We start from the raw sequence: 26,898 nt of genomic DNA, 5'->3' as shown, positions 1-26,898 counted from the left end.
ACCAGATTACCATAAATGCTCACACTACAAGACTATGTATCTCAGTTCCTATTACCCAATACAGTAAGTATGTCCAGTGCTTAGCAAAAAAGAAAAAATTACAAGGCAAGCAAAACATGCAGGTCGAGCTCTGTGATCAAACATGAAATCAGAGATGATCTCAAGCAAATAGACCAAGATTCATGTAGATACAGATGTTAGAATTTCCAGACAGGGAATTTTAAGTAACTATCATTAATATGTCAAAGGCTGTAATGGAAAGAGAAGATAATGTGCAAGAACAGATGAGCAGATATTCTAAAAAAGAATAAAAAGTAAATGCTAAGTCAAAAACACCATGACAGAAGTAAAGCAAAAACATGACACCAAGGTATACATATTCAATCAACAGAAAATAAAACACAAAGAGAAATATGTTGAAAGAAGTGAGAGGACAAAGGTAAAATCATTTTACCTTTACAAGAACAAGGCTAAGGATAAGAGTGGGTTTTATCTTTAGAAATCATGTATGCAACAAGAAAGTGAAGAGATAGATTTAAGGTGTTGAAAGAAGAAAAACCACTCAACTAGAATTCTGTACCCAGCAAAAGTATCCTTCAAGTGCTGGCAACAGCCTGAGTACCCATCAGCAAATGAGTGGATCAAAAAACTATTGCACATTTACACAATGGAATACTACACAGCAGAGAAAAAGGAGCTCCTACCCTTCAAGAAAGCACAGAGGGAACTGGAGAGCATTCTGCTAAGTGAAATTAAGCAAGGTGGCAAAAGACAAATACTGTATGATCTCATCTGTAAGTGGTACCTAATCAACAAAACAAACAAAGGAGCAAAATAGAACCAGAGACATAAAAATAAAGAACTGACAGTAACCAGAGGGGTGGGGGTAGAGGGATAATAGTGGAAGGAGGGGAAGGGTCATCAAGGAACATGTATAAAGGACCCATGGACAAAGACAACAAGGCAGGGCAAGACAACAACAGACTGAATGTTCCAGGTGGGGGTGGGTAGGGCAGGGGAGAATAATGGGGGAAAATGGGGACAACTTTAAACAATAAAAAATTTTTTCTAAGCGAAGGATAAAAACTTTCACAGACAAGCAAAAACTGAGGAAATTCACTGCCAGAAGTTCTGCCCTGCAAAGAAATATTAAAAGGAAAAGTATATAGTCAGAAATTTGGATCTAATAATGGACAAGTATTGGGGAATAAAGGTAAAATCAAGTATTTGATTTTGTAAAAGCCTTAAAAGATAAAGTTGATGTAAAAAGTAACTGTTTAAAACAGCAGTAACAGTGTATTGGGGGTAATGGCAGGAAAGTGAAATGAGTGTGAGTAGCATAAGAAGAAACGAGAGGGAGGAATGAGGAGTACTGTTGTAGATACCTTCACTACACATGAAAAAGGGTTATTTTTAAGATGGACTTAGTTTAAACTGTATATTGTAAACCTAGGCAACCAGTAATACTTTGTAAAAAAACTGAAAGTACATTGGAGGTGGCATCAAAGACGCAAGGCCGTAGGCCTCACCTTTCCGGGGCTGTTTCCTCATCTATGAAATGGTATGGTTAGATTAGGTCATCTCTCCGACTCCCTTCCTGCTCCGAAATTATATGAGTAAAAAAATAACACAAATTACTTCCGGCCAACATGGAGGCATAGGTGGAAACACTGTACCTCCTTGCACAACCAAATTTAAGGACAACAAGGATTTAGAAACAAAAATACAACCAGAACAGACAGAAAACTGAAGTCCGACATCAACAAACCATTCATCCAGACCCGTAAGAGGGGCGGAGTTGGCGGCCAGAGGAGAGGGGTCCCAGCAGGAAAAGGTGGTGGTTAGCGGATTGGCCAGGCGAGGGGACAAAACAGGCAAACCCAGTAAGGCTTGCAAGTTGGCTGGCTGACCTCGGACACACATTCGTGCGCAGACAAACCAGGCAAAAAATGGTCAGCGACACAAACCTTGCAACCCAGGGCCACAGCACTGGGAAATAAAGCCTAAAAGCACCAAGTGAAAACACTTGTGGGAGTTGAGGTGCCAGGAGAGACTCCCAGCCTCACAGGAGAGATCACTGGAGGGACGCACAGGGTCCTAGAATGTACACAAGCCTGCCCACCGGGAACCAGCACCAGAAGGACCCAATTTGCTTGTGGGAAACAATCGAAGGAACCAAAATCTGAGGGTGCAGAACAAGCGCCATTGTTCCCTCTCTGACCCCACCCCCACATACAGTCACAACCCAGCCACTGGGTCGCCCCACCCTGGTGAACACCTACGGTTCCGCCCCTCATACATTACAGGTGCGACCTGACCAAAAATGCCTCAATCAAAAGGACTAATCAAAGCCCCAGAGCCAATACTTTTAAGTGACCAAGAGATAGCCAACCTATCAGATACACAGTTAAAAACGCTGGTGATCAGGATGCTCACAGAACTGGCTGATTTTAGTCACAAATTAGAGGAACAAATGAAGGCTACACTAAGTGAAATGAAGGGAAATGCACAGGGGATCAGCAGTGATGGAAAGATGGGACTCAAATCAATGGAGTGGACCAGAATGAAGAAAAAAATGACCAAACACAAAAGAATGAAAAAACGAGAATTCAAAAAAAATGAGGAGAGGCTTAGGAACCTCCAGGACATCTTTAAACGCTCCAACATCCAAATTATAGGGGTACCAGAAGGGGAAGAGGAACAGCAACAAGTGGAAAACTTATTTGGACAAATAATGGAGAACTTCACCAATCTGACAAAGGAAATAGACTTCCAGGAAATCCAGGAAGCTCAGAGAGTCCCAAAGAAAGTGGACCCAAGGAAGAAGACACCAAGGCACATCATAATTACATTACCCAAGATGAAAATGAAGGAGAGAATCCTAGAAGCAGCAAGAGATAAGGGAACAGTCACCTACAAAGGAGTTCACATCAGACTGTCAGCTGATTTCTCAAAAGAGACCTTACAGGCAAGAAGGGGCTGGAAAGAAGTATTCCAAGTCATAAAATCCAAAGACCTACATCCAAGATTGCTCTATCCAGCAAAGCTTTCATTTAGAATAGAAGGGCAGATAAAGCTCTTCTCACATAAGGTCAAGTTCAAGGAGTTCATCATCACCAAGCCCTTACTATATGAAATGTTAGAGGACCTTATCTAAGAAAAAGATAAAAAATATGAACAGTGAATGGACAGCAAACTCAGTAACTAACAACCACACCTAAGACAAAAGCAAACTAAGCAGACTCCTAAAACAGGAGCAGAACCACAGAAATGGAGATCACTGGGAAGGTTAGCAACAGGGGAGTGGGAGAAGGAGAAGGGGGGAAGAAGGTACAGAGAATAAGTAGCATAGAGAGTGGGGAGAAAATAGGGGGAGGGCAAGAGTAGTGTGGAAAAATGTAGAAGCTAAAGAACTTATGACACATGGACGTGAACTAAAGGGGGGGATTGTGGGGGGGAGGGGTGTGCAGGGGGGAGGGGAATGAAGGGGGGAATGGGACAACTGTAATGGTATAATCAATAAAATATATTAAAAAATATAATACAAATTAAATAAACAGCCTACGTTCAAGAAAATCTACAAGTGATACCTACAAGAAAGTACCTTTAGAAAGGTACTAGGACTTTTAAAGTAACCAATTCTCTAATCTCTTACTTCAGTAAATTTGGGTTTCCACAAGGTTATCTCGTAAGTACAGGGTCCAGCAGAAGTGAGGCCTGCTTGAGCGTGGTTGGTAGGGTAAGAATATAGGTGCACAATTTATAGTTTTAGTTTGAACACTTCACCTAAAAAGTTATATGGTGTGTGTGCTATTGTAATGTGTCAGAGTTACATGCTTATGATTCTGTAATAAAAAAGAAGGGCATTATTTGTGCTGACTCTCTATAATAATAAACTATTGGATTTGCTCACCTGGTTCAGCATTTCTCAATGCATTGTGCTGTAGTAAACAACCGATAAGGCTGAAAAGGCCATTTCACGGTATTGATTTCACTGCAGAGACAGCACAAGAAATGTGCCTTTCAATCCAACGAAGAAATAAACTGAGCTGCCGTCCTTGCCTCAGTAGAGCTCATAATTAGCTTGTGATCACCTGCAGGTCCGTCAATGGACTCTCCTTCCCTGGCTTGCTGTCAATGCACTTCTGAGCTCAGCGTACACATTTATGAGCTACGACTTCCCTGTCAATCAAAAAGTTTTGCTCTTCTGAATTACTGCTTGAGTAGCAGTGTTCATTAAAAAAAGAAAAAGGCCCTTTGTGGTTAGCCTAGAGAGCACTGTGGAAATGACCTGCCCTTTCTGAAATGAGGTGCTGATCTTGCATGAGGTAAAGCTGTTGAGAAACACTCAGTCTTATCTCCAGATTTGGCTGCTCTAACCTTTTGCAATCAAAGTGCCCAACAAGAATTTTACTCATAAGGCCAATTTCCAACTTTAAAACCATCTGCCTAGGGGCAGACAGATATAAATGCTTTAAGCTTTGCTGAACTCATACCTGTTCTAGCAGCTACTTGCATTCTATTTTTGCTCTACTGGGAAATAAAAGTGCCATGAAAATCAATGTTTCACCCTGAAGCTAAAAAGGGCCAGATGACCAGACATCGATACATTCCTCCCTGAATTAGTTCTCCAAAGCACAACTGGCTAAATAAATTCAAACAGGCCCAAATGAGTTAGATGCAAGCATTAGCTGGAACAGTGAGCAAATCTTGCTTTGTTAAAGATCTTTGGTTAATAGGGCACTCTCTGCCTGTTAAGGTAAGAAAGAATTCAAGAAAAAACGCAGTCAATGACTTTTGTATTTTATCCAAGTGGTTCAATGATAAGGAGTTCACTGCCCAGAAGTAAAAACAGAAATTCAAACCAACACCTCTGGTGCTTTTCCAGGGCATTTGGGTACTCACCCTGAGGACTCCAAAGCTCAACTCAGACAACAGCAGGGGACGGTGGGCAAGTTCAAGTTCGATAACCAGATGGATTAGTCTGCAGCACTTCATGAGACACTAGGTTCTGTCTAATCTGGATGCATGTGGACGGCATGCAGTTTCAGAAGGGAAGAAAGGTGACTTTAAACTGCCGTCCCACATGTCACAGTCCAAGGCCAATACCGACATCAAAGCTTCACATTCAAGGAAATCATTATTTCCTTTTCTCTCATTTTGCCAGTGGATATAGTATAGCTTTTCATCCTAAATCACACTAAAATACTCTAAAGCCAGGCCTGTTTCTGCCCTTTACCCTCAGCCCAAATATGATAAAGTTAAAAAAATATTCCTGCATGTTTGCTTTTTTGCCAACAGTCTACAAATCCAAAAAGGTTGATTTGCTAATGAAATGAGCAAGGTGATGCTTGCCTTCATTCCTTCACACTCCGTGGTGAGTTCAGGTACCACTGGCATTCACAAAGAGCTCGTGCCTATTAAAACACAAGGGGGAGGGGGCAGAGTGGGAGAGGGAAGGAGAAGGGGGGAAGAGAAGTCAATGACTCCTGGCTGAGAGGTGTGCCCTCCCCACGATGGAGCTTAAGAGACAAGACTGAGGAACTGCCAGGTTCAATACAGCTCTTACATTGCTCAGTCACACGACTTTTTTAGGTTAACATAAAATTACAGAACTCTTTTGGAATGAAAGGCAAGCTAGTAGTGGTTAAGAGCTCTAAGGTAAAAAAACCAAAACCACCAGTGGAAATTTCTAGGATTGTAAGGTTCTCTCTGAAAACTTGTATTTATCATGTTGCTTCACCTTAACCATTGTAGCATCGGCGGAGAGACAACCCGACATCACTGCCTCCGGAGGTGCTGCCAGGACAAGCAAACACTACTGATGAGGTCAGGCGGCCAGGAACACTAAACTGGATCCAGTCGGGAGAAAACAATTAGAGCTGCACAATAACACACATCCTATAAGACAACTGTCTCGGATTCTTTAGAAAAGCCAATGAAAAAAGACACGAAAAAAGGACTATTCCAGATTTCACAACTAAACAGCCAAATCCAATGTGCAAATGTTCAATGAATTCTGGATGGTAAAACAAACAAGCATCATGTAAGAAACACCTTTGGGGCATTTGGGAAAATCAGAACTCAAACTGCTTATTAATGTTTTCTTAGGTACACAGTAATTAGTGGGCATGTAGAGAAATGCTATTCTTAGCGGTATGCTGAGTACCAGGGGTGCAGGGTACGCAACTTACTTTCAAATGATTCAACAAAATTAAGTGCATACAACATGTATGTGTGTGTATATGCACAGAGAGATAAATGTGGCAAAATTAAAGAATTTGGTGAATCCTAACAACGAGTAGTATCCTGGTGTTCGTGATACTTTCACCGCTCTCATAGATCCAAATTCATGTTCTAAGACTGGGAGAAGAAACTAGTTTTGTCTTTCACGACATGGATCTCTTGCCTTCCTCTCACCAGCTCTCTGAAACAACTCTCACATTTCTACTTGGCTGGGATTCATAAAGTTGGTAGAACTGAAGCCCATTACACTTAGTGAACCTCGTGTTTTAATTCAGGTTATTAGGAATTAGTTGTGAGGTTATAGAGCTTCCAACATTCTCAAGATCTCACCGATGAGCAGAGTAGTTTCAAACAGGTCTGGGTCTGGAACCAGAGAGATACCCAGTTTTAGAATCGTGACCTTTACTTTTCAATAACCTCAGCAAATCGTGCTGTTTGATAGCAGTTTTTCAATGGACACCAAACAAAACAGGGCCAGCACCCTGCTCTTCCATAACAACCTTCTTCCCCAGGAGCTTCTGAACACATGCTACCACCAGAACCGCCGCTTTCTCATGTCATGCTGCTGTGTGTCCCCACGGACGGCGGAGTTCGTGAGGTGAGTGCACTGTCCTGGCCCCAGCATTTAGCCGGGCACTGTGGCACTAAACAGAAACTCAGCCTATCCCAGCTGAATAAAGGAACAGGTAAAATCAGGTAAAATAGAGACCCAATGGGAAGACTTTTCGATGGAAACTGTAACATATTTTAACATATAAGGATGTGGCTCCTCAAATGTGTGTGTATGTGTGAGAGAGGGAGGGAGGGAAAGGAACAACTTGCAAAAACTTAAAAATGTTACTGTTAGCCACTGGGCCTTCGTCAGGGGGTGGGAGAACTCTGGAATGTGAAATAAGAGGAAAGGAGAATGTGCGGGGGGGGGGGCGCAGACCTCCTATTAAGAGCCACAGTTCAAGCGGGGGCCTGGCTCGGTTGTTTGTCCAAAACCTAACAAGTTTGCTGGAAGGCTGCATTAACAGAATTCCATAAAGCAACAGTTACATTTTATGTCTTAGTTGAGAACTTAAAAAATTTAAGATACACGAATTTTTTTTCTGAGCTATTCACAAAGCCTATTTTAACCTTTGATTAAAAAACCAACCAAAAAAACCCAACTCTTTCCCATAGATAACTTTTTTATTTTCAAAGTAGCTATTTTAGTAGTATTTTGTATAATACTATAATGTAATCTGTCCATAACTGGAAAGATGAACACTTCACCATAACTGGAAAACTTGAGCACGTTTGAGAATTTCTGATAATCACTAATGAGAATAGTGCTTCAAATGAAAATAATTAAGTCGACAAAAAGAAATAAGCCTTAGATCTGTCTTGCATAGTGAGTAATAAAGTAACAGCCAAGTAGCGAAGCTTTTAGTCTTTAATGAAAATAGAAATTGAAAGGGTAACCAGGACTTGCCGACTTTTAGGACAGGGCCACCACCAGAGCCTGAAAGCAAGCTTCCCTTTCAAATTCACTGGGCAATTTTTATTAACTCTTTTGTTTTGTTTGTTTGTTTGTTTTTTTGGTGAAGAAAAATAATCAGACCAATCAAAGGTAGGGTATCTTTGGAAAATTTAATTTGGACCATATTTCCTTTCTTTTGCTGAAACTTCCACATTGCCATACTGATTCCACAGCTTACAAAGGGGCAGCAGTATATACTGTACCCAACTTTGCACAGAAATGTAGTTTTTGAATATTTCCTAAAAATGCTTTAAAGGTTCCTTACAATAAATGGCAAGTAAAACACAGTAAGGCTTTGACTTCCCCCCTTTTCCCTGTTTTGGTGCTGCGTGCTGGCGGAACAGGAAGACTTGTGACGTCCGTGCTGGCACCCTGGGGACTGCCGCTGGGTCCTCCGAGGTGCAGCCCGGCACTCGGGAGCCTGTGCCCAGCACTCGTGGCTGAGAGCCCAACAGCCACGTCACAGCGTGGGTCTTCTCGGTGTCCGCAGGGCTCCAGGCCTTCCGAGGAACAAAGGAATCGGGACCAAATCACGACCCGAGGGACGTCTCCCTCCTCATACTGCCGGCCTTACAGTGTGCATTTAAAGACTAAATGTAAATACTCCACATAAAATGAGGGGAAAAACACCCCTTTACTAATTCCCGTATCAAATTACTAGAATGAAAATAAAAGCATTTGCCTGATAAAACACATTTTCTATGGCAGATGAAAGTAACTCACTTGCAGTGTATATTTGTCACTATTTATACAGTGTTGCCTGGTACACAAATTTCTTTATTTGCATCTGAACAGCTTTGCCATTTTTCAAACTAGTTTTATTAGCTTAAAAAAGGGATAAGGCAGCCAAATTTAACTAATTTTGGTTGCAGAAAAGCATCTCAGATATTACCCTTCATCTTCTCAAATGTTAAGAGCACATGATTTAAAAGTAATCAAATACTTTCTTCTCTTTAACAGGAAACTAAGTGGCTACTGTCATTAAATCTATATCTAGTAAGCACAGAGTTCCTCATAAATAGAAAATTAAATTCTTTTAAGGAATACGTTTGTGATTTTAGCTGTGTGGAATTCACATTTATTCACTGAATTTTGTAGTAGAAAAGAGTGTGGTCTTGGCTTCTACATTTCCATGCACAGTGTCTCATCACGTCTCAGCAGGCTCTTCCACGCAGACGGCAGGCCGGTGCCCTGGCTTGCGGGAAGGGGAGGCGGCCAAGCGTTGCCATGTGCTCTCAGAAGCCCTGCAGAAACTCCTGGAGCTGGGTGACAATCTCTGTGTCCACTGTCTCCATGAGGGACTGGAAGCCTTGCTCTCCCAGTAGCTCCTGCTGGGACTTGAGCTTCTCATAGATGAATTGCTGCAGGGAGACTGTGTGCACCGGGTCCTTTAGGGCCAGCTGTGGGACAGAGAGGAGCCACACTGGATCAAAAGGGCAAAACAAGTCCCTCTTACAAGTGACTAAAATTCCTCATAATCTCTTCCACAGCAACACAACTGCTTCTGCCTCCCTTCTTACAAGAGACTCTAAAACAGGCTCACTGTGGAAGTCTGTCAGAGAAATTGTTTGTCTAACCTCAGTTCCCCAGGGCCTGAGTGTGAGTTGAATGGTCAGCCCAGTTTTTCAACAGCTGAGGGTTCATCCATGTAGAGACCAAAACTGCCATGAAGTACCCTAACAGGAACGCTGACGAGCACGTGAACACAGCTGTCCAGGGCTCCTTCTGGGAGAACCAGGCGCTCTGGCCGCAGTGAGGCCTCAGGGCCCACAGGACACCTACCCCACCCCGATGGCTGTGCTATTCACATTCATGTACATGCTTCTGGTTGAAAACAGAGATACACAAGTAATGAATAAAATAAACAAAAAACAAAACCAGCTTAAACTCCTCCTGTCCCACTGGGATAATTGGAAAACAAAAGAAATACAATTAAATTAAAAATAGACCATCATTCCATTCCCTAAAGAGAATAATCAACAGAAAAAATTCTGGCCTCTTGTTTTTTCTGAGCTTGTGGTGGGACACACACACACACAAAGTACTGCTCTTTGCATTTGCATTATTACACAGAGAAAACTACTCTAATACAGTTTAAGAATTTTAAATCTGTGTCTAATGTTTTTGTTACAGGCATGTCGAGGTAACTACAGTTTAAAGACAACTGTACCTATGGTTTTGCTGAGTAATCGATCACAAACACTGTTCCACGTTCCTGTGTATACAGCCTTTGCTCTACATTTCAGACGAATTCTTTAGGATCACTATCTCAGAATTAGTAGACTAAAGGGCATAGACAATTTTATGACTACGATTTGTACCCATTTTAAAAGGTGTGTTTTCAGCTTGTGGTATTGTTGTCACTACTGGTGTTACCATTAAATTCCTGGTGATTTAAAAATTAAAAAGTAACACACGATTGCCGTAAGCTGTACATCTCTCTCATTTTTGATAAACCTGATTATCTGCGAGGCTTGAAGTGCACGAGTTTTTGTGCCCAATAGGCCGCACAGTTTCCTTTCCTTACTGATCCTCAGTTTCATTCCAGGTAGTGGAAGCAGCTGAATCACAGCACTGTTTGATCAATGTAAACAGATTTTAGAATAGCGACCACAAGTGGAAAACGAAACCGAGAGGCAGCGGCACAGGCGGCACACATTTGCAGTCCACCCCTTCTGTGACCACTCCCGAGGAGGCAGCGGCACAGGCGGCACACATTTGCAGTCCACCCCTTCTGTGACCACTCCCGAGGAGGCGGCGGCACAGGCGGCACACATTTGCAGTCCACCCCTTCTGTGACCACTCCCGAGGAGGCAGCGGCACAGGCGGCACACATTTTCAGTCCACCCCTTGTGACCACTCCCGAGGAGGCGGCGGCACAGGCGGCACACATTTTCAGTCCACCCCTTCTGTGACCACTCCGAGGAGGGACAGGCGGCACCATTGCAGTCCACCCCTTCTGTGAACTCCAGGAGGCGCAGGCGCACATTAGTTTTCTACAGCACAGGCGCGAGGCAGTGGCTTCGTCCTCATCCACTGGAAGATAAACGGGAGACAGGCCGCCAGGCAGAACTGCAGACACAAAGCCCTGCATTCACAAGCCTGAAGGCATCCTTCTATAAAATGCACAGAAACTGAAGATGAATATTTAAAACATATCTGTTCCTGTAAGCAACATACAGCAATGTTCGGCATTATTTTAATCACTAAGAAATAGACCTCTTACTAAAAAGGATGTGGACTTCGTTGAATTATCATGAATTATCTACTATAAGTGAAAAAGCAGCTGAGTTTTAAATCGATGTCCAACAAGTCACTCCCACTAATACAATAAAAATGATAAGGTTTAAATGCTGTTTCGATTTGCTATGAAAATGTGAACAGTTAATTTATCACATAACCACACTTTAATTTCCAACAGATTAATAAACAGGAAAAGCATCACTATACTGAACCCGCAAGGTATGGCATAATATTACACTAATATATATTTTTTATTTTTTAAAAAGATTTTATGTATATACTTTTTTAGAGAGGGGTAGGGAAGGAGAAAGAGAGGGAGAGAAACATCAGCCTGTGGTTGCCTCTCACATGCCCCCTACTGGGGACCTGCCTGCAACCCAGGCATGTGCTGACTGGGAACTGAACCAGCGACCCTTTGGCTCTCTGGCTGATGCTCAATCCATTGAGCCGCACCAGCCAGGGCGATTTTTTTTTAAAGTGTGTTATTTATCAGTCATGTGAAGATTAAAAGGAAGTTGTGGAGCGGAAAAGGGAAAAAAAAAGACTTACAGAATCTCTAACTGTACAGTCTACCAGAGCTTAAAAACAGACTTAAGTTTAAAAAACCAAGTTAGCAAAAAAAAAAAAGTGTCTATTTTGGTTTGTGATAGATATTCATACATTAATCACAGCTATAAATACCGTCTTCTGAAGAAATAAATGAAACAGATCCTCTAAAGAAGAATCACTGAGACACATCCACTAGAAATCCAGACATCGTTTCTGTGAAGGTAACAGTGCCTACGGCCAACAGAACTGAAGACGTGGAAGGCACCAACAGCATTTTCAAAACTGCTGCTTTCATACAAAAAATTCCACACTAACACAATAAACTGAGTGATCTAATTTAATGTGAAACAATACAGAATACCTGCCACGTTTACCAGGTGATATATCCTTCAGAAAATAACTAGCTTTCTAATGTAATAATGACCATATTTTACCATTTATAATGTGCACCCACAATTTTGGCCCAAACTTTCAGGAAAAAAATCTTTTGCTTTCATCTTTTAATTCAATTATTTGTTTACATTTAGAAACAAAACAGATGATCATATTCCAGAGTTTTATTCTGCACTCGGATATTGTTACTGCTTTCTAGAGTTACACTTTTAGCACATAAGCACAAATAAAAGAATTAAAAACATTTATATAGAGAATTAGTACTACCCATACTTATAAAGTATAAGTATATATAATGTGCATACTTGTTTTTCCCTCCAAAATTGGGCAAAGAAGTGTGCATTATACATGACAAAATATGGTATAATTAAAATAAATGTGCTACTGAAAAAATACACTGCGAAGACAGATGTGAAGTAGATGCCTGTCTACTCTGAATAACAGGAGGATCATTATTTTTCTGATTCTTGCAGCCAAGTACGGTGAACCAGGGAAGAATGTGGGAGCAAGGGGCACCTGCCCCCAGGTCCCCCATGCAGTTAAAAACCTGCAGATTCCTTTTCTACTCCCCTAAAACTTATGACCAGCCTAGTGTGGACCAGAAGTCTTACTGAAAACATAACCAGTCAATTAATATGTCTTTTATGCTGTTTGTACTATATATTGTATTCTTACAATAAAGCAAGCTAGAGAAAAGAAACTGTGATTACTAAAGTAATAAGAAAGCACATTTACAGTATTGTACTATATTTATCCATACTGTAAGTTTATGTCATCTGTCAGTGCTTACGTCAATACTGCCCTACACGATACACTGTAATATTATATATGTTACTAACACTAGACATCAAAAATAAGACGTTGTGAAAAAGAAACTCATATTTATTTACCGGGTATAACAATTCATGCATTGATAATGAAGAAGTAGCAATAAACTGATTTATGGTAACCATGTATAATTGATACTACTGGTTCACAATAAACTAGCTTATACATTAGTGACTTAACCATTATAAAATTTTTGTCACATGGTGCTACAGTCATATTCATAATACAATACACTGAAGACACTGTTACATTTTTTAAAAGCCACTCACCTGTGATGATAGGCTGATACTTAGTTTCTCCAGTTGCAAGAGAAGCATGAGGTATAGTAACATAACCCTTTAAAAGCAAAGTTATAAAATAGTAACACCCCTAACATGTTAATAATTCTAAGTTAAACACCACTCACCTTGCGCCAACACGAGGACAGGCTGTCCACACCCACACCAATCTTGCACACAACACGCTACACGATGAATCCTTAAACGATGACGACACAAAAATGTCCCCCAGTTCCGTACAGTTAAAACATTTATTAGTTATTAGCACATAAGACACAGCAGTTAAGTTCATTAACTATATGGCATGATGATCATTCATTATTCATTAAGTGGAAGTGGACCATCATCACGATCTTCCTCTTGTCTTCATGTTGAGTAGGCGGAAGAGGAGGACGAGGGGTGGGGGGGGCGGTGGAGGGGTTGGTCTTGCTGTCTCAGAGGTGGGCCGGGCAGAAAAGGGGAAGGAAGCAGATGGGGAGGCAGGACAGGCAGACACGTTTAGTGCGCTCTACAGAAATACACTGTAATTTCTGTCTGACTTTTTTGCTTTTTCATTTCTCTGTAACTGTTTCTAAATAGTATCAATCCTTTTTCCACTTGTTTGTTTCACAGAGGGTCCACGTCCCAAGAAGTCGGTCTTGAACAGCCAGAACACGTCTGCCAGACTGTCTAATGTCAATCTGTCTCCGACACCACCTCTGCGTTTTCTTCCTCGTTGTCTGGCACTGGTTCAGAAACACTCCTCTCCATCACGCTGTCTTCTATTAATTCCTCTGGTGTGGTGTCCATTAGCTCTTGAATTTCTACAACATCCATATCTTGAAACCCTTCACCCCCACATTTTCTTTTTGACCAGATCTACAATTTCTGCCATGATTTCCTTTATTGGCTGTGTCATAATCCTAGGAAGTCATGCACGACATCTGGACACAGTTTTCTCCAGCAGGAATTTATTGTTCCGGTACGATGGCTTTCACAGTTTTTTCTATAACAACGATGTCACCTTCAGTGATGCAATGCTTCCAGACTCTCACGATGTTCTCTCTAGTGGGGTTCTCTTCCATAGCATTGACAATTCTTTTCATAGAGTGCTGAGTGAATGAGCCTTACTAAAAGTCCTTATGACTCCTGATCTAGAAGCTGAATTAGAGACATTGTGTTGGGGCAAGTAGACCATGGAGACGTGCCTTCGGTGTGAACTCAGGAGGTTTTGGTGGCCAGGGCATTGTCCAATATCCAAAGGACTTTAAAAGGCAGCCGACTGCTGGAAAGCTACCTCCTGGCTTCAGGGGCAAAGCATCAATGGGAGCAATCCAGAAAAGGGGTCTTATCGTCTAGATTTCTTGTTGTATGGCCAAAAGACTGGCAGCTGGTGTCCACCCTTTTCCTTTCAAGTCTCAGGGGTTAGCAGCTTTACAGACAAGGCAGTCCTGATCATAAACCCAACTGCATTTGCACACAACATATCTGGCCTATTCCTTCCTACCCTAAATCCCAGTGCATTTTTCTTCCTTACTAATAAATGTCCTCACTAATAAATGGCAGTTGTATCCGGAATAGGGCACTTTTGTCTGCATTAGAAACCTGTTCAGGCCGATATCCTTTCTCCTCAATAATTTTCTTAATAATGTCTAGGAACTCATCTGCTGCGTCTTGGTCAGCAGAAACTACTTCTTGTTACTTTGATAAATTTTTAAACCAAACCTCTTTCTAAAATTATCAAATGAACCTTTGCTGGTACTAAATTCTCCAGCTTTTGATCCTTTACCTTCCTTTTTAAGTTCTCATATAATGAGTTCATCTGTTCTTGAATCACATTAGAGTCTTTAGCATGCCCTTCTTACAGCAATCCTGCACGCACGTGAAAGCTGCATTCTCAATACAAGGTAAAAAGGCAGTTCACAAAAAGTCTAGTCTTTGCGCCTGCTGGCGTAGCTGCAGCGATGGCATCATGAATCCCCTTTTCTTCTTTTACGACAGTCCTTAGGCTGGACTGTTTTACCTTGAAACGGCGGGAACCACAGCAGCAGCCCTCAGCTGCAGCACTCTCATTTCAAGCAATCCGACTTTTTTTGCTGTGTCATGACTTTTCTCTGCTTCTTGGGAACAATTCCGGCATCACTAGTGGCACTTGCTATGGGTCCCATGGTATTTCAAGGTTTACAGTACTGAACTAAACATGATGAAAAATACGTGAGAATTGCAAGAGATCAGTTTTCATTGAGATACACAATGTACCGGAGAGAGATACTGCTCAGGGATTAGCGTTACACCGAATTTTAAGCAGATACTTGACAGCACCTGAGCCCAGCACCACAGTGACAGGAGGTAGCTACGGAATTATTACAGAGGTAGAGCATATACTTCAGTTAGTTTTATGCATCTTTACATATAATATTATGATTTAATGCTGCATCTTTACATTTGTTTACAATTCTCTCAACTGTGAATAATGCCGTGTACAAGCTTGTGCTAATGGGTGTTAAATTTGAAAACTTTTACTTTTATAATAAATTTGTGTGTGTTTTATAGTAATAAATCATAAAGTAGACAAGTATCTATACATATTTTAGATATTCCTGACATATGTTTTTGTCAATTTCTTTGGTATTTCTAGATTACATGATTTGTTTGCAAATTTTCAAATTGTCACAAACATCAAAAAATTTTTTCTAAAAAACTCACTGAAAAAATCTGCATATAAATGGATTCATGTAATTCAAACTTATGTTGTTCAAGGGTGAACTGTATAACCAAAAACCCTGGACATTATATAAAAAAGTTCAGACTCTAGAAGGTGGAGGAAAAGAAGGCAGACTGATCGGGGACCCCAGCACCAAGGGCAACCAGTGCTAAGTGCCCTGGCTATCTTCTTGCCTCACGCATCTGGAGCCAAAGGAGCGGGCAACCTGAAAAACACCAACAAGCACGCGCAGGAAAAGCTTCTCCAAAAAGCTTGCTCTATGCCCTGAGAACCAGGAAAAGGACCACAGAGCAACACAAAAAACTTTTAGACAACAACTGGTCTACTCCAGCTCAATGCCACATAATGAGCCGTGGCCCCAGCCCCACGCAGCGGGGCTTTTACAAGGATTTGACCCACCCACTCCCCAACAGGTCGCGGCACACTGGGAACCTTCCGAGGAACTTTAAAAAAATGCTGATGTCTAAGTTCCACTCCTAGAGATTCTGAGTTAACTGGTTTCAGGCCTCAGGATTTTTAAATGCTCTCATAGTCATTCTAATGTACACCCAACACAGAGAAACACAGCTATAGAAATTTTTGAAAAAAACAGTTTTGAGGACTAAAATCTCCAGTGAACCCAACAAACACCTCTAATATTTTCATATTCCTGAAAAGTAAAATAATATAGGTAATAGATCAAAACACATGCCGTTTTAAAAAAACATTCACCACTACCAATTTTTAGGAGCTCAGGCTTCCTTCCTCACTTAGCTCCCATCCGGCACCTGGAGCTCCTGTACCTGTACCGCAGGCACGCGAGGCCATGTCAGTGACCTTTTCCCCCATTGTCTAAATCCCCTACCACGCAAAAGTTTAATGCGGCTGTAAAAAAATTCTTTTTTCGTTTCACTAAAAATATTTCAGCTGCAGTTGACATTCAACATTTATTAGTTTCAGGTATAGAGCATGGTGGTTAGACCTTAATGTAACTTATGAAGTGATCACCCAATAAATCTGGTACCCATCTGACACTGTACAGAGTAGTTATTACAATACTGCTGACTATATCCCCTAAGCGTTACATCCCCATGACTATTCTGCGACTGCTAATCTGTAGTTCTTAATCCTCTCACCATTTTTTACCAGCCATCCAACTCCTTCCCATCTAACATTTATCAGTTTGTTCTCTGTATCTATGATTCTGTTTCTGTTTTGTTCATTTATTTTGCTTGTTAGATTCCACATATGAGTGAAATCAAATGGCATTTGTTCTCTGTCTGACTTAATTTCACTTAGCGTGACGCCCTCTGGGTCACCCTCTTTCACAGCCAAGTAGTATTCTACTGTGTATGTGAACCACCTCTTTTTTACCCATTTGCCTTCTGATTGGAACATTTAATCTACTTAGATTTAAATGGGTAGTTATGTAGTTACTGCCATTTTATTAAATGTTTTCTAATTGTTTTTCTAAAAATGCTTTATTCCCAAATGATAATGCATGAAATCCTTTTAATCTATGGTGTGGTCATGAATGAGTTATGGCTGTTATAGGCACAGCAGATTTTATTTAATTTTTTAAAATCCTCACCTAAGAACATTTATTGATTTAAAACAATTTTTTTTAGAGAGAGAGAGAAACATGGATCATTTGCCACCCATATGCACCTTGACCAGGGATCACATCTGCAACTTACATGTGTCCCCTGAACAAGAATCAGACCTGCACTGGACAGCGCTCCAATCGAATGAGCTACCGGCCAGGGCGACAGGTCTGCTTCTGAGAAGATGCGAACCAAACACCCCAGTCTGCATTGTCATGCTTATCTGTCAGCCATTGTTCCACCTTCACTGCATGAAAGAGGCAGTGAATTCAGCGCACAACTCAATCCCAGAAGGACTTTTCCTCAACACAACCGCTGTCACAGACTATTCCCATTCCGCACAGGAAATATTTTTAAATTTGTACTCAAGAGCACAAATTTAATCAAACTAATTTTGTACTTCATCAAGGACATTTTTAAATAAAAGTGGCTTCAAAGAGCACAGACGTGGGGGTTTATGGCAGTGAGGAGTATGACAGCTCCGAGGACAGTTGCTGCTGCTGCCCTCACTGCTGCTCACACGCCAGCAGTTACACCCACCACTGGGTATCAAATACTGCTCTGCACAGTGCAAATGCTCACACGAAGGAAGAAAATCTCAGTATTTTTATGAAATGGCTATACTCCTGGAAGGGTTCTGGGAACCCTCAGGTGTCTGTGGGCCACCCATTAAAAACTGCTCTGAAGAGGTAAGTGGGACAGATGCCATTCAGTGGAAGGGCATCACATGCACTATTAAAAAGTGATGCAAATTTAAATTATGCACTTGGAAATACGCTAATGTATTTTTGATATTTAAGAAGAATGAAGTAGCATCATAGAATGTATAGTACTTCTAATTTGGGAACTACATACAGATGTTTATATATGGATACAAAATGTTTGTAAAGATATATATCATAATGTTAGTACAGGCTACCTTCAAGAAAGAATATTTCACATAATTTTGTAGTTTTAAAATAAGTCAAGATTACTTTGGTTTTAAAATAAGTCAAGATTACTTTTCTGATTTTTTAAGAAACCTCTTCAAAATAGGAACTTCCTTATGTAGTACAATGCTTTGAAAAGGCTTAATTCCCCTTTCCTCAAAAGATAGGCTCTCTGTATAAAAACAAAATTCGCATTACCAGTAATTTACTGAGAAAAAAGAAAGAAGCAGAAAGGAAAAGCAAGATCATAGTCTAGTGATGGTCCCTGGGGTCTTATCTAAATTACTAAAAACAAGTTCTCCCAGACTAGGCCACGTCCTTCATCTATAAGCGTGGAGACTTTATTTACACTGTATCAATGCCACTTTGTTAAAGTTTGCAAGTAAACATGGGCAAAGTTACCGAACTCTTCCTGATTAAGGTTTTTTAGTAACAATGCAAGTAAATAATGAGGAAATAATGAGGCTACTCACTTTGTAATACTCAAGAACAATACTGATGTCAGTAGGCAATTAATCTGAAATCCAAAACCAAAACTCAGAAACCATCATTTTATTTAGTTCCAAGGGCTTTTTCAATAGAATTTTCTTTCCAGTGTCTTTTGATTACTGTTACGTAGCCTACTACTGTGAAAAACCTTAACCCCTGGAACACAAACTATTTTTGGATCAACATTTTAGTTCTGCCACAAAAAGAACTGCTATCTCAGGAGCTGTCTATCAATTTGAGTCTCTATTACATCTTGGGAGTATTTCATTTCATTATTTCCTATCCTCTTGGATTGTTTTAATATCACTTGCAACTGCAGGTTGTAAGAGCTAAATTACTCATTGCAACTGTGTATTTCTAAGATTTTGGAAAGGTTTAACATTGATTTTTAGAGTCTCACTTATAAGCAAAGTTGTATTAAATCTGCAACTTAAAATATTTACTACTTTTTATACAGTCAGCCTTAGGTAAAGTTATGTCTTATGACAACCTTTTGTATATTTCAGCATCACCTAGAAATGAAGATAAGGGATGGGTATCAACAAGCAGCAAAAAACATTTAGAACTTGGAGAGGCAGGTAGAATTTGAGCAAAGCATAGATAAAAAACAAATCCTCCCATTTGAAACTGGCTTTGCTAATGAATTGAGTATTTTTAAAGAGCATGTATTATTGAGTATTTTTAAAGAGTATGTTATTATTGATCAACATGCACCAGCAGACAGGTTCTTGTGGGCAGATATTCAAGCTCACAGAGTAAACACTAATTACAAAGATCAATGCTTTGCACATGGCAAGCATTCACAAATGCACATGAAACAAACACAAAAGCAAAATCATTTGTTTTGAAGAGGCTACTGTATTGCCATTGTGTGAGGTCAAAAGTAGCAGTTGTGTAACTACAGCAGGTGGAATTATTTAGTACCTGACTAAGAGTAAACATAAGAGAACTGCTTTTATGAGGACGAATGAGTATCAGGACTTGCATGAATTTTAAATGAAATGGACCTTATGGTAAACAGATCTGACTGAAAATAAGTAAGTGACAACCAACATATAACTAACAGCAAATAAGTGATAGGGACATACTTTAACAGTATAATTGCTTTCTTGGTAAAATGAGAAGTAACAACTTATAATTACTGTTTTTTAAACTGTTATTTAATATTAAAATTTAAGAATTAAGTTTTGAAGATTTCTAGGAGGCAAAGGAACAAATTACCTTTTACAATGTTTTTATTAGAATATCAGTAAAAATATTCATAATAATTTAGACCTATCTGATTTTCTTAACAAACTAGCTTCTGAATAGGTTGGCCATTTCTTATTATTTATCTCCAAGCTTTAAAAAATCACTATACATCAAAGGCGGATGAGAAAAATGAAATAATTTCATCAATTCTAAATGGGGGGGGTATGGGGAGGAGTCAGATAGCAAGTCATAAAGTAACAAATGTGAATATTTTTTGTTAATGATTATAAAGCATTCAAGCCTATACTTTTGTAGATTCATTGAAGCAGTAGCATAAAAAGTATTGTCATATTATAACAATAGTGTAAAACAAATCTGACAATTAGCATAAGATTTTCAGGATTCATCTATAATACTGTTAGGGATTGATTATGTGAATACCCTATAAATATTTCACATTGTCCTTGAATAAAGAAAAATCAGAAGAAAAGAGATCTATTATTATCAAAATAAAATTTGAACACTTAACAAATTGAGATTAAATAAAACAATTTTTATTTTCAATAATAAAAATTTATTCTAAAGATTATTTTAGTATTATGAAAATAAAACAAATGGTATTTTTCTTTTCGAATTTTAAAGATGCTTGCCGACACTGTTTCTAATGAAAAGTTTGCTATCATTTTTACCTGTCTTCCCCTCTGACTATTCCAAAGACATGCTCTCTAACTCTGGACTGAAGTGGCAATGTGATTATGGTACCCATTGATGAATCTTCATGTTTCCTGTGCTTGGAAGATCTCTGAGATTCTTGGATCTGCGAGTTCACAGTTTTCATTAAATTTGGAAAAAAAATACCATTTACCAATTCTTTCTTCAAAAATTTCTTCTCCCTTCTCTCATCTGGGGACTTGGATTATTTGTATATTAAGCTGCTTGAAGTGTTTTTTTCTCCAAGTCTTTTTTTACATTTTATTTTTGTATAGTTTCTACTGTTTTGTCTTCAAGTTTACTAATAATCTTTTCTTCTGGAATACCTACCTACCCTGCATCAGTCTCGCCGATACTGTAGGAATTTAACACTTGTGTCTAAATTTGTAGGATGTGGGGATACTGTAGTTTTTAATCCCCAGAAGGCTGATGTGAGGCTTTCAAAAATACCTTCCAAGTGTCTACTTAACATACTCAGGCTTTTTCCTCTGGCTTCTTTACACAGGGAACGCAATTATAAAAACTGTGTTAATGATCCTTTCCACGAATTCTGCCGCATGTACCTTTTTGTGGGTAGTCTCACTGAGTTCTTCTCCCTGGGCACGGAGCACAAACCACCACACCCTCCTCTAGCAAAGCGGCTCCTGAAATCAGGCCGCATTCTAAGGCTGCTTCAAGACAACACTAACAGTGAGCAAATCAGACTGCCGATCGCCTAACTTCAAAACCAACCAGACACAGTTCTCTTCCTAGTAAATAAATAGTTTCATTTTAAAATGAAAAAAATCAGCTATGCTAGATTTTTCTTTTAAGTATTAATTTATTATCATCTATAAGCAAACACTTCCTTTGAGACTACAACCAAGAAACATCTAGATAGTTCTCAAAAAATTTCTAATGTTAAAGATATCACAGAACAAGAATGATGACATAATTACTGAAAGAATATATATAATTTATACTTGTAACCCTGAGCTGAAACTAATTTTGTTATTGAAAAGTTATTGAAAAATTAGCCTTGTATTCATAATTAGATTTATTCAGGACCAAAATACATACTCCCAGCTCTAATCATAAATGCTATGCTATCATCAGCATAAAACTAAGACTTACATCTAAGGCACTGAAAATCTTAGTAGAGATAACAACATAAATCTATATCAAATAGCGTGATGACTGATTTCAAATAAAATCACCCACTTAAAAAAATGGTTGTTCTATAAATCAATAGTACCTATAATTAGAACAACGATGAAAACAACCAGCTTTCAAATAAAATTTAGGATTACAAAATTGAATCAAGGAACTTAGTGTTATTTTTAAATTACATTCTCACACTGCTCTTAAGATAGTATTTTACTTACCTTCAAAATAAAGTTAGAATTAAAATTACTATTGTATGATATTACTACTATATATAATGAAAAACAGATTTGGGTAAGATTAACTTGCTAAGGATAGAACTATCAGACAAACTGATGTTAATAAAGTGTGCAAAAAACCTGATGACTAATTAGAAGCAGAATATCTATTATTTGTAAGTTCGGAATCTTAAGAAGAATAATGTTACACTTTTCTGTAACACCAATGACAGTCAGGGCTTGAAAAAGAGGCGGTGAGAGACGCAGGAAGAAACTGTTTAGGTTATGACATAGGCTGTTATCACTCCAAGTGAGGAAAACACAACGTCCATGGGTTTGGGATACCAATCAGCAGTCTCACTTCACAGGAGAAATAACTCCAGAGGTATATTCACAACTGAATACTTCACTAGAATGCTATATACTGGGAAAAGAAATAATATTAAGAGCAAAAAAAATCATTTTTCAGCTCACAGGCCCTAGGCGTCCATTAATTCTCCCAGCATTTCTCAGATGAGGAAGCAGCTCTCAAGAAACAAGGTGACTTGCATTTAACAAACAGGATTAGAACTCAGGTCTTATGAATTCTTGGATATGGTTCTTTCCTCTACACTAGGTGCTAGGAAGGTGATCTGCAGCATAAAAGCGAAGTAAAAGGCATCAAACTTAAAACACAGAGTAAAAGAAGACAGCCAGAGCAATGTAGTTTAGCTGTATGCTGAGGGTGAAACCCTTGCAGTATAAAGCTGAACAACTCAAGGAGTAAATATCATGAGCAGACTAAAATAACAATGATAGCTAACATTTACATAATTACTAGGTACTCAGAATTACCTAATGACATCTTACATATTAATTTATTTATTCTACTTGTGAGGCAGATACTGCTTTTCTCATTTGCGAATTAGAAAGAAGGCATAATGAAGTTAACTGGAGAGGCCAGGAGACTAACTGGAAGAGATTCCAGGAACAAAAAGACAGGAAAAGTTCATTTCTGTATCTATTTTTTATTCCTGTGTTAAAATAAGCATTTAAAAATTCAGGATTATAAATAATTTTAAAAGAAAGACATTTCCGATGTTTGTTTTTGTTCTATTCTTTCTTATCAGATTCTGGTAGCAAGAAGTAATGGTTTTCAAAACACTGCAGCAGTTAATTTAAAGGCATCTTTATAAAATCCTGTGACACATCTCTGGAAAAATTCATTGCAAAGATCCAGAAATTAACTTGAAATGAAGTAACTTCAGTAAATCATCACAAAACAGAAGACTCAGCATCACAAATTACAAAGACTTGAGGGTCACATGTTTTCTGCAAGTAAAAGAACAAACCCTCTGCTTGGCTAAGGTAAGAAACAATTATTTTGTATCAAGAATTAAACTTAACTTCTTGTATAAGGAATAAAATTAATCTGTTTCAGGAATAAATGCCAAATTTCAAAGCTCAGTTAGCTTATCTTACCTTTACAACAGGAGATGGATGGATGGATGGATGGATGGATAGATACGTGAATGGACCGACAGATGTGTTCAGGCCTACAGAATAGGATGACACAAGGTTCTCCCAAGTTTTTAGAAACTGCTTTCGTAACTTACCATTTTTTTCCTCTTATCCTGTTCTGTGGGTGGTTCTTCATCTTCTGTTACTTTTGGTTCTTCAAGATGAGACATTAACATACAGCTATAGTTTTTAAAAAAATGTTTTAAATACATTTTAAAGACTTGAACATACTAAAAACAAACCCTCAATATCAGTAAGCACATTAATGCTTCTATGTAACAAAAATGTACAGAACAGCCAGACAAGTTAGGTTTATAAGTAAAAATAAATTTAATTACAAAAATATTTCACTTCAAAAAGTGCCACATCAAAAATATTTAGAACAATGTACTTCAGTATTTAAGACAGTAAATTGTAAGATATTTATTTATAGGCCACTTTGAACCATATATCACTTGGCAAGCAAGGAGTACCCTTTGTCTTTCTAAAAAAAATGACACTTAAAATTAATACTGCATTTACCACTAGTGTTCATTTGCTTGTAGATTATTATACAAGTTTCATAACAGGAGCAATCATTTCAGACATAACATCATTAAACCACTACAGATTATGTAGCAATCAACTCTGCTCCAAGTGACATTACCACTGTATCATGAGGAACCTGTTCCCGATGGCACTTGTGCCTGCCGAACAGTTATAAATCATTTTATTTTGATTATCTGCATCACTGCTCTTTGCCATTAGCAGAGATAACAAATACAGTTTTCTAGTTAGTCAACACTGGGGCCGGGGAGACACGAAATGAACAGTGTCTAGTGAATCAAGTTAAGGGGAACACACCCTCGCTGTTTCCTAGTTTAGAAGAATGGAATTTAGTAATTCATTTAGTAATTCACCCTAACCAATAAACTGTGGCAATGAAAGCCTGGTTTCTCTTATATTTTTAGCAAATATAAGGAAAGGATGATTCCTGAGTCAGCTTTGTAAATAATTTTTATTTCAGGATTGAGGACTGATGCGGACACCAGAAACTTGATCAGGCTCACTGCTGCAGGAGCCATGAATGTCCCGTGTGTCCTATGCCCCACTATTTAAAAAAAACACACACATTTCTGGGCCACTGCCTATAACCCAGTCAGTACACACTGGCAGGATCAAATAGTAAGAATCTTAGACTGAAATCAGAAACCCTGAACAACAGTAAAAGTTCAATCCCTGACTCTCTGCGTGGCCTTAACCTCTGCGAGCTGCCATACTTTTGTCCACTGGGATGTCAAGTGATGCAGCACAACTAGCTGGCCAAGGGACTCAGGCACAAAGTGAAAAATTATATTATTGTTTCAAACCAAAAGCTATTTAAAAAATTGAAATGTCTCAGAAAAGTCTAGATTCAAGTGTGCATTTCAGAACTAAATAATATGATGGGGTTCTGTCGCACTAGTAATTTTATGCCTGCTGTAGATTTGACCTCTAACTGCAGTAAATCTGGATCTCCAAGGAACTATGTTTTGTAACAAATCAAATTCTTTCATTGCATTCCAAAATCTGTTAACTTACTTGTATAGTAAAAACTCTCTGTTCTCCTTTCTCGGAATTAAAAGATGTATCTATCATATTAATAATGAAGTATATGCTGGATATAAATATACAACACACACATTTTTTTCCCACTAACTACAAACTACGCACAGGGCAGAATGTTTTGCTTTGCAGCCCTGCAAATTGCATTCATTTGGAAAGTGGAAAATAAAAAAAATTTCTTTGAATAGACAAGACCGAAGTTAGAATTCTCTCCTACAGCAAAATCCCCAATTAAAAGTCAAATCTTATTTTGCTGACAAAGACTAAAGACAGGGAAGTAATGTTTACATATAAGGCATAGTGAGAATGAAATCATTTCAAATCAGCTAAAATGCATGGGCTGTGAATGTAATACTAGCAATACACCGGTAACGACAGTTTCAGATGGGGAGGATGGGCATGTGCACGCGGCAGCCACCTCCGCACCCTCTGCTCCCTCACTGAATGGGACCAGGCTCTCTCGCCGCGTCAGCACCTTTTCCAACAAGAAACTCTACCGTGCCAAACCACCAACACTGTTGGCATGCGACTCAAAGCTTTGAAAATTATTATGTTTAAAATGTATTTGTGATATAACACCTTTTATTTAACCTATACAACTCACTTCTGGATGTTGTAATAAAAGCAGAACTGACAACAGTGTTCAATGGAATCTGTGGGAGACACTCTGGTTGCCTGAATTTGTCCAGTTATCCTCCTTTTCTGTGGCACAGATGCTTCAGCTGATCCCAGCCCCACTGCCAGCAGCTCAAGAAGCAATCAGATGAACACAAGTCCCCTGGTCAATGATGCCTTCAACAGGAGTATGTTCAATAAACCCTAGCCAATTAGACATGAAGTCTGATGAAGTAACTTCTAGGAAAGGTTTTCTTTGATGTTAAAAAAAACACAGGCAACAAAGATATAGGGAAAAGAGATTACCTGCCTGGCACTGTCATTGTCATGAATTGTAATGCCAACAACTACACTGTGATGAGGGAAAAATCAGTGCACAAAAGAAGTGAATGTGCTCAGGAGATGGAGCAGAAAGAACCAGGTGTTTGAAGACACTGTGAGGATTCAAACAGCTAATCCTTGAGTCACTTACCCTTAGTCCTTGTGTTGTCAGAGATACTAATTCTTTACTGTTAAAGCCAGTTGACTCATGGTTTCTCTTACTTGCAGCTATCAGTCCTTTTATATAAATACCTTATCAAAAATTCATTTCTGTGCTCATGCCCAGAAAGTCTCCCTCTCCTGATACATCTATTTCCTTCTACTTGAAAACATACACATTCATTCCTAATGTTTCTCTTTTTACCCTGGTAGTTAGTTAGCAAACTCAGAGTTTTATATGCATATGCCGTATATGCATATGCCGTATATGCATACAGAGTTTCCTTAAATTTCTTCAATCCTGTGTTAATAGTTTTGGTCAAAAGGAGCCTTCTTATGCATTGCCTCATGTCCTCTATGTCCACTAGATCACATATGAAAGCATCTAACTACATGTTGTACGAGGGGGCACCCCTGAAACCAGTATTTATAAAAAACTGTGCCTTCACTCTTAAATGTTTAAACTTCATTCACCTTCAAAGTACTTTCCATTTGATGTAATACACCTATTGAGACTTTTTTCCACTGCTCAAAATGGTTTTTGAGTTAATCAATTTTCATTAGCCTTTTAGTGATTCTGCCATTTTTTGTTTCACCTCTTCCACAATGGCAAAACACTTCCCCTTGAGGACTTTTTCATCAGGGCAAATGAACAAACAAAAGTCGCTTGGGCAAGACTGGGTGAATAGGGAGGGTGGGGAACAGGG

At 39.1% G+C, this 26,898-nt stretch overlaps 1 protein-coding gene across 3 annotated transcripts in view; it reads right to left on the bottom strand.

The window, feature by feature from the left end:
• Positions 1 to 7,849: 7,849 nt before the first annotated feature.
• IPO11 (importin 11) overlaps positions 7,850 to 26,898 on the bottom strand; it is a 189,714-nt gene continuing 170,665 nt past the window's right edge. Inside the window, exons 29-30 of one of the 3 annotated variants that reach the window (XM_053657295.1) lie at positions 23,608 to 23,692; positions 7,850 to 9,153 (exon numbers count right to left, since the gene is read on the bottom strand). In XM_053657295.1, coding sequence (XP_053513270.1) covers positions 8,989 to 9,153; positions 23,608 to 23,692 — 250 coding nt within the window. In that variant the 3' untranslated portion in view covers positions 7,850 to 8,988. Of the gene's footprint in view, positions 9,154 to 23,473; positions 23,548 to 23,607; positions 23,693 to 26,898 lie in introns of all 3 variants that reach the window. The other 2 variants (XM_053657296.1, XM_053657297.1) reach the window with 2 other exon arrangements.

The sequence above is a fragment of the Artibeus jamaicensis genome, unplaced genomic scaffold (assembly GCF_021234435.1).
Source record: "Artibeus jamaicensis isolate MK-2021 breed Jamaican fruit bat unplaced genomic scaffold, CSHL_Jam_final scaffold_369, whole genome shotgun sequence".
In the NCBI taxonomy this organism is placed as follows: Eukaryota; Metazoa; Chordata; class Mammalia; order Chiroptera; family Phyllostomidae; genus Artibeus; species Artibeus jamaicensis.
The sequence above is the reverse complement of the archived record's forward strand: the minus strand, read 5'-3'. Positions and strand labels throughout refer to the sequence as shown.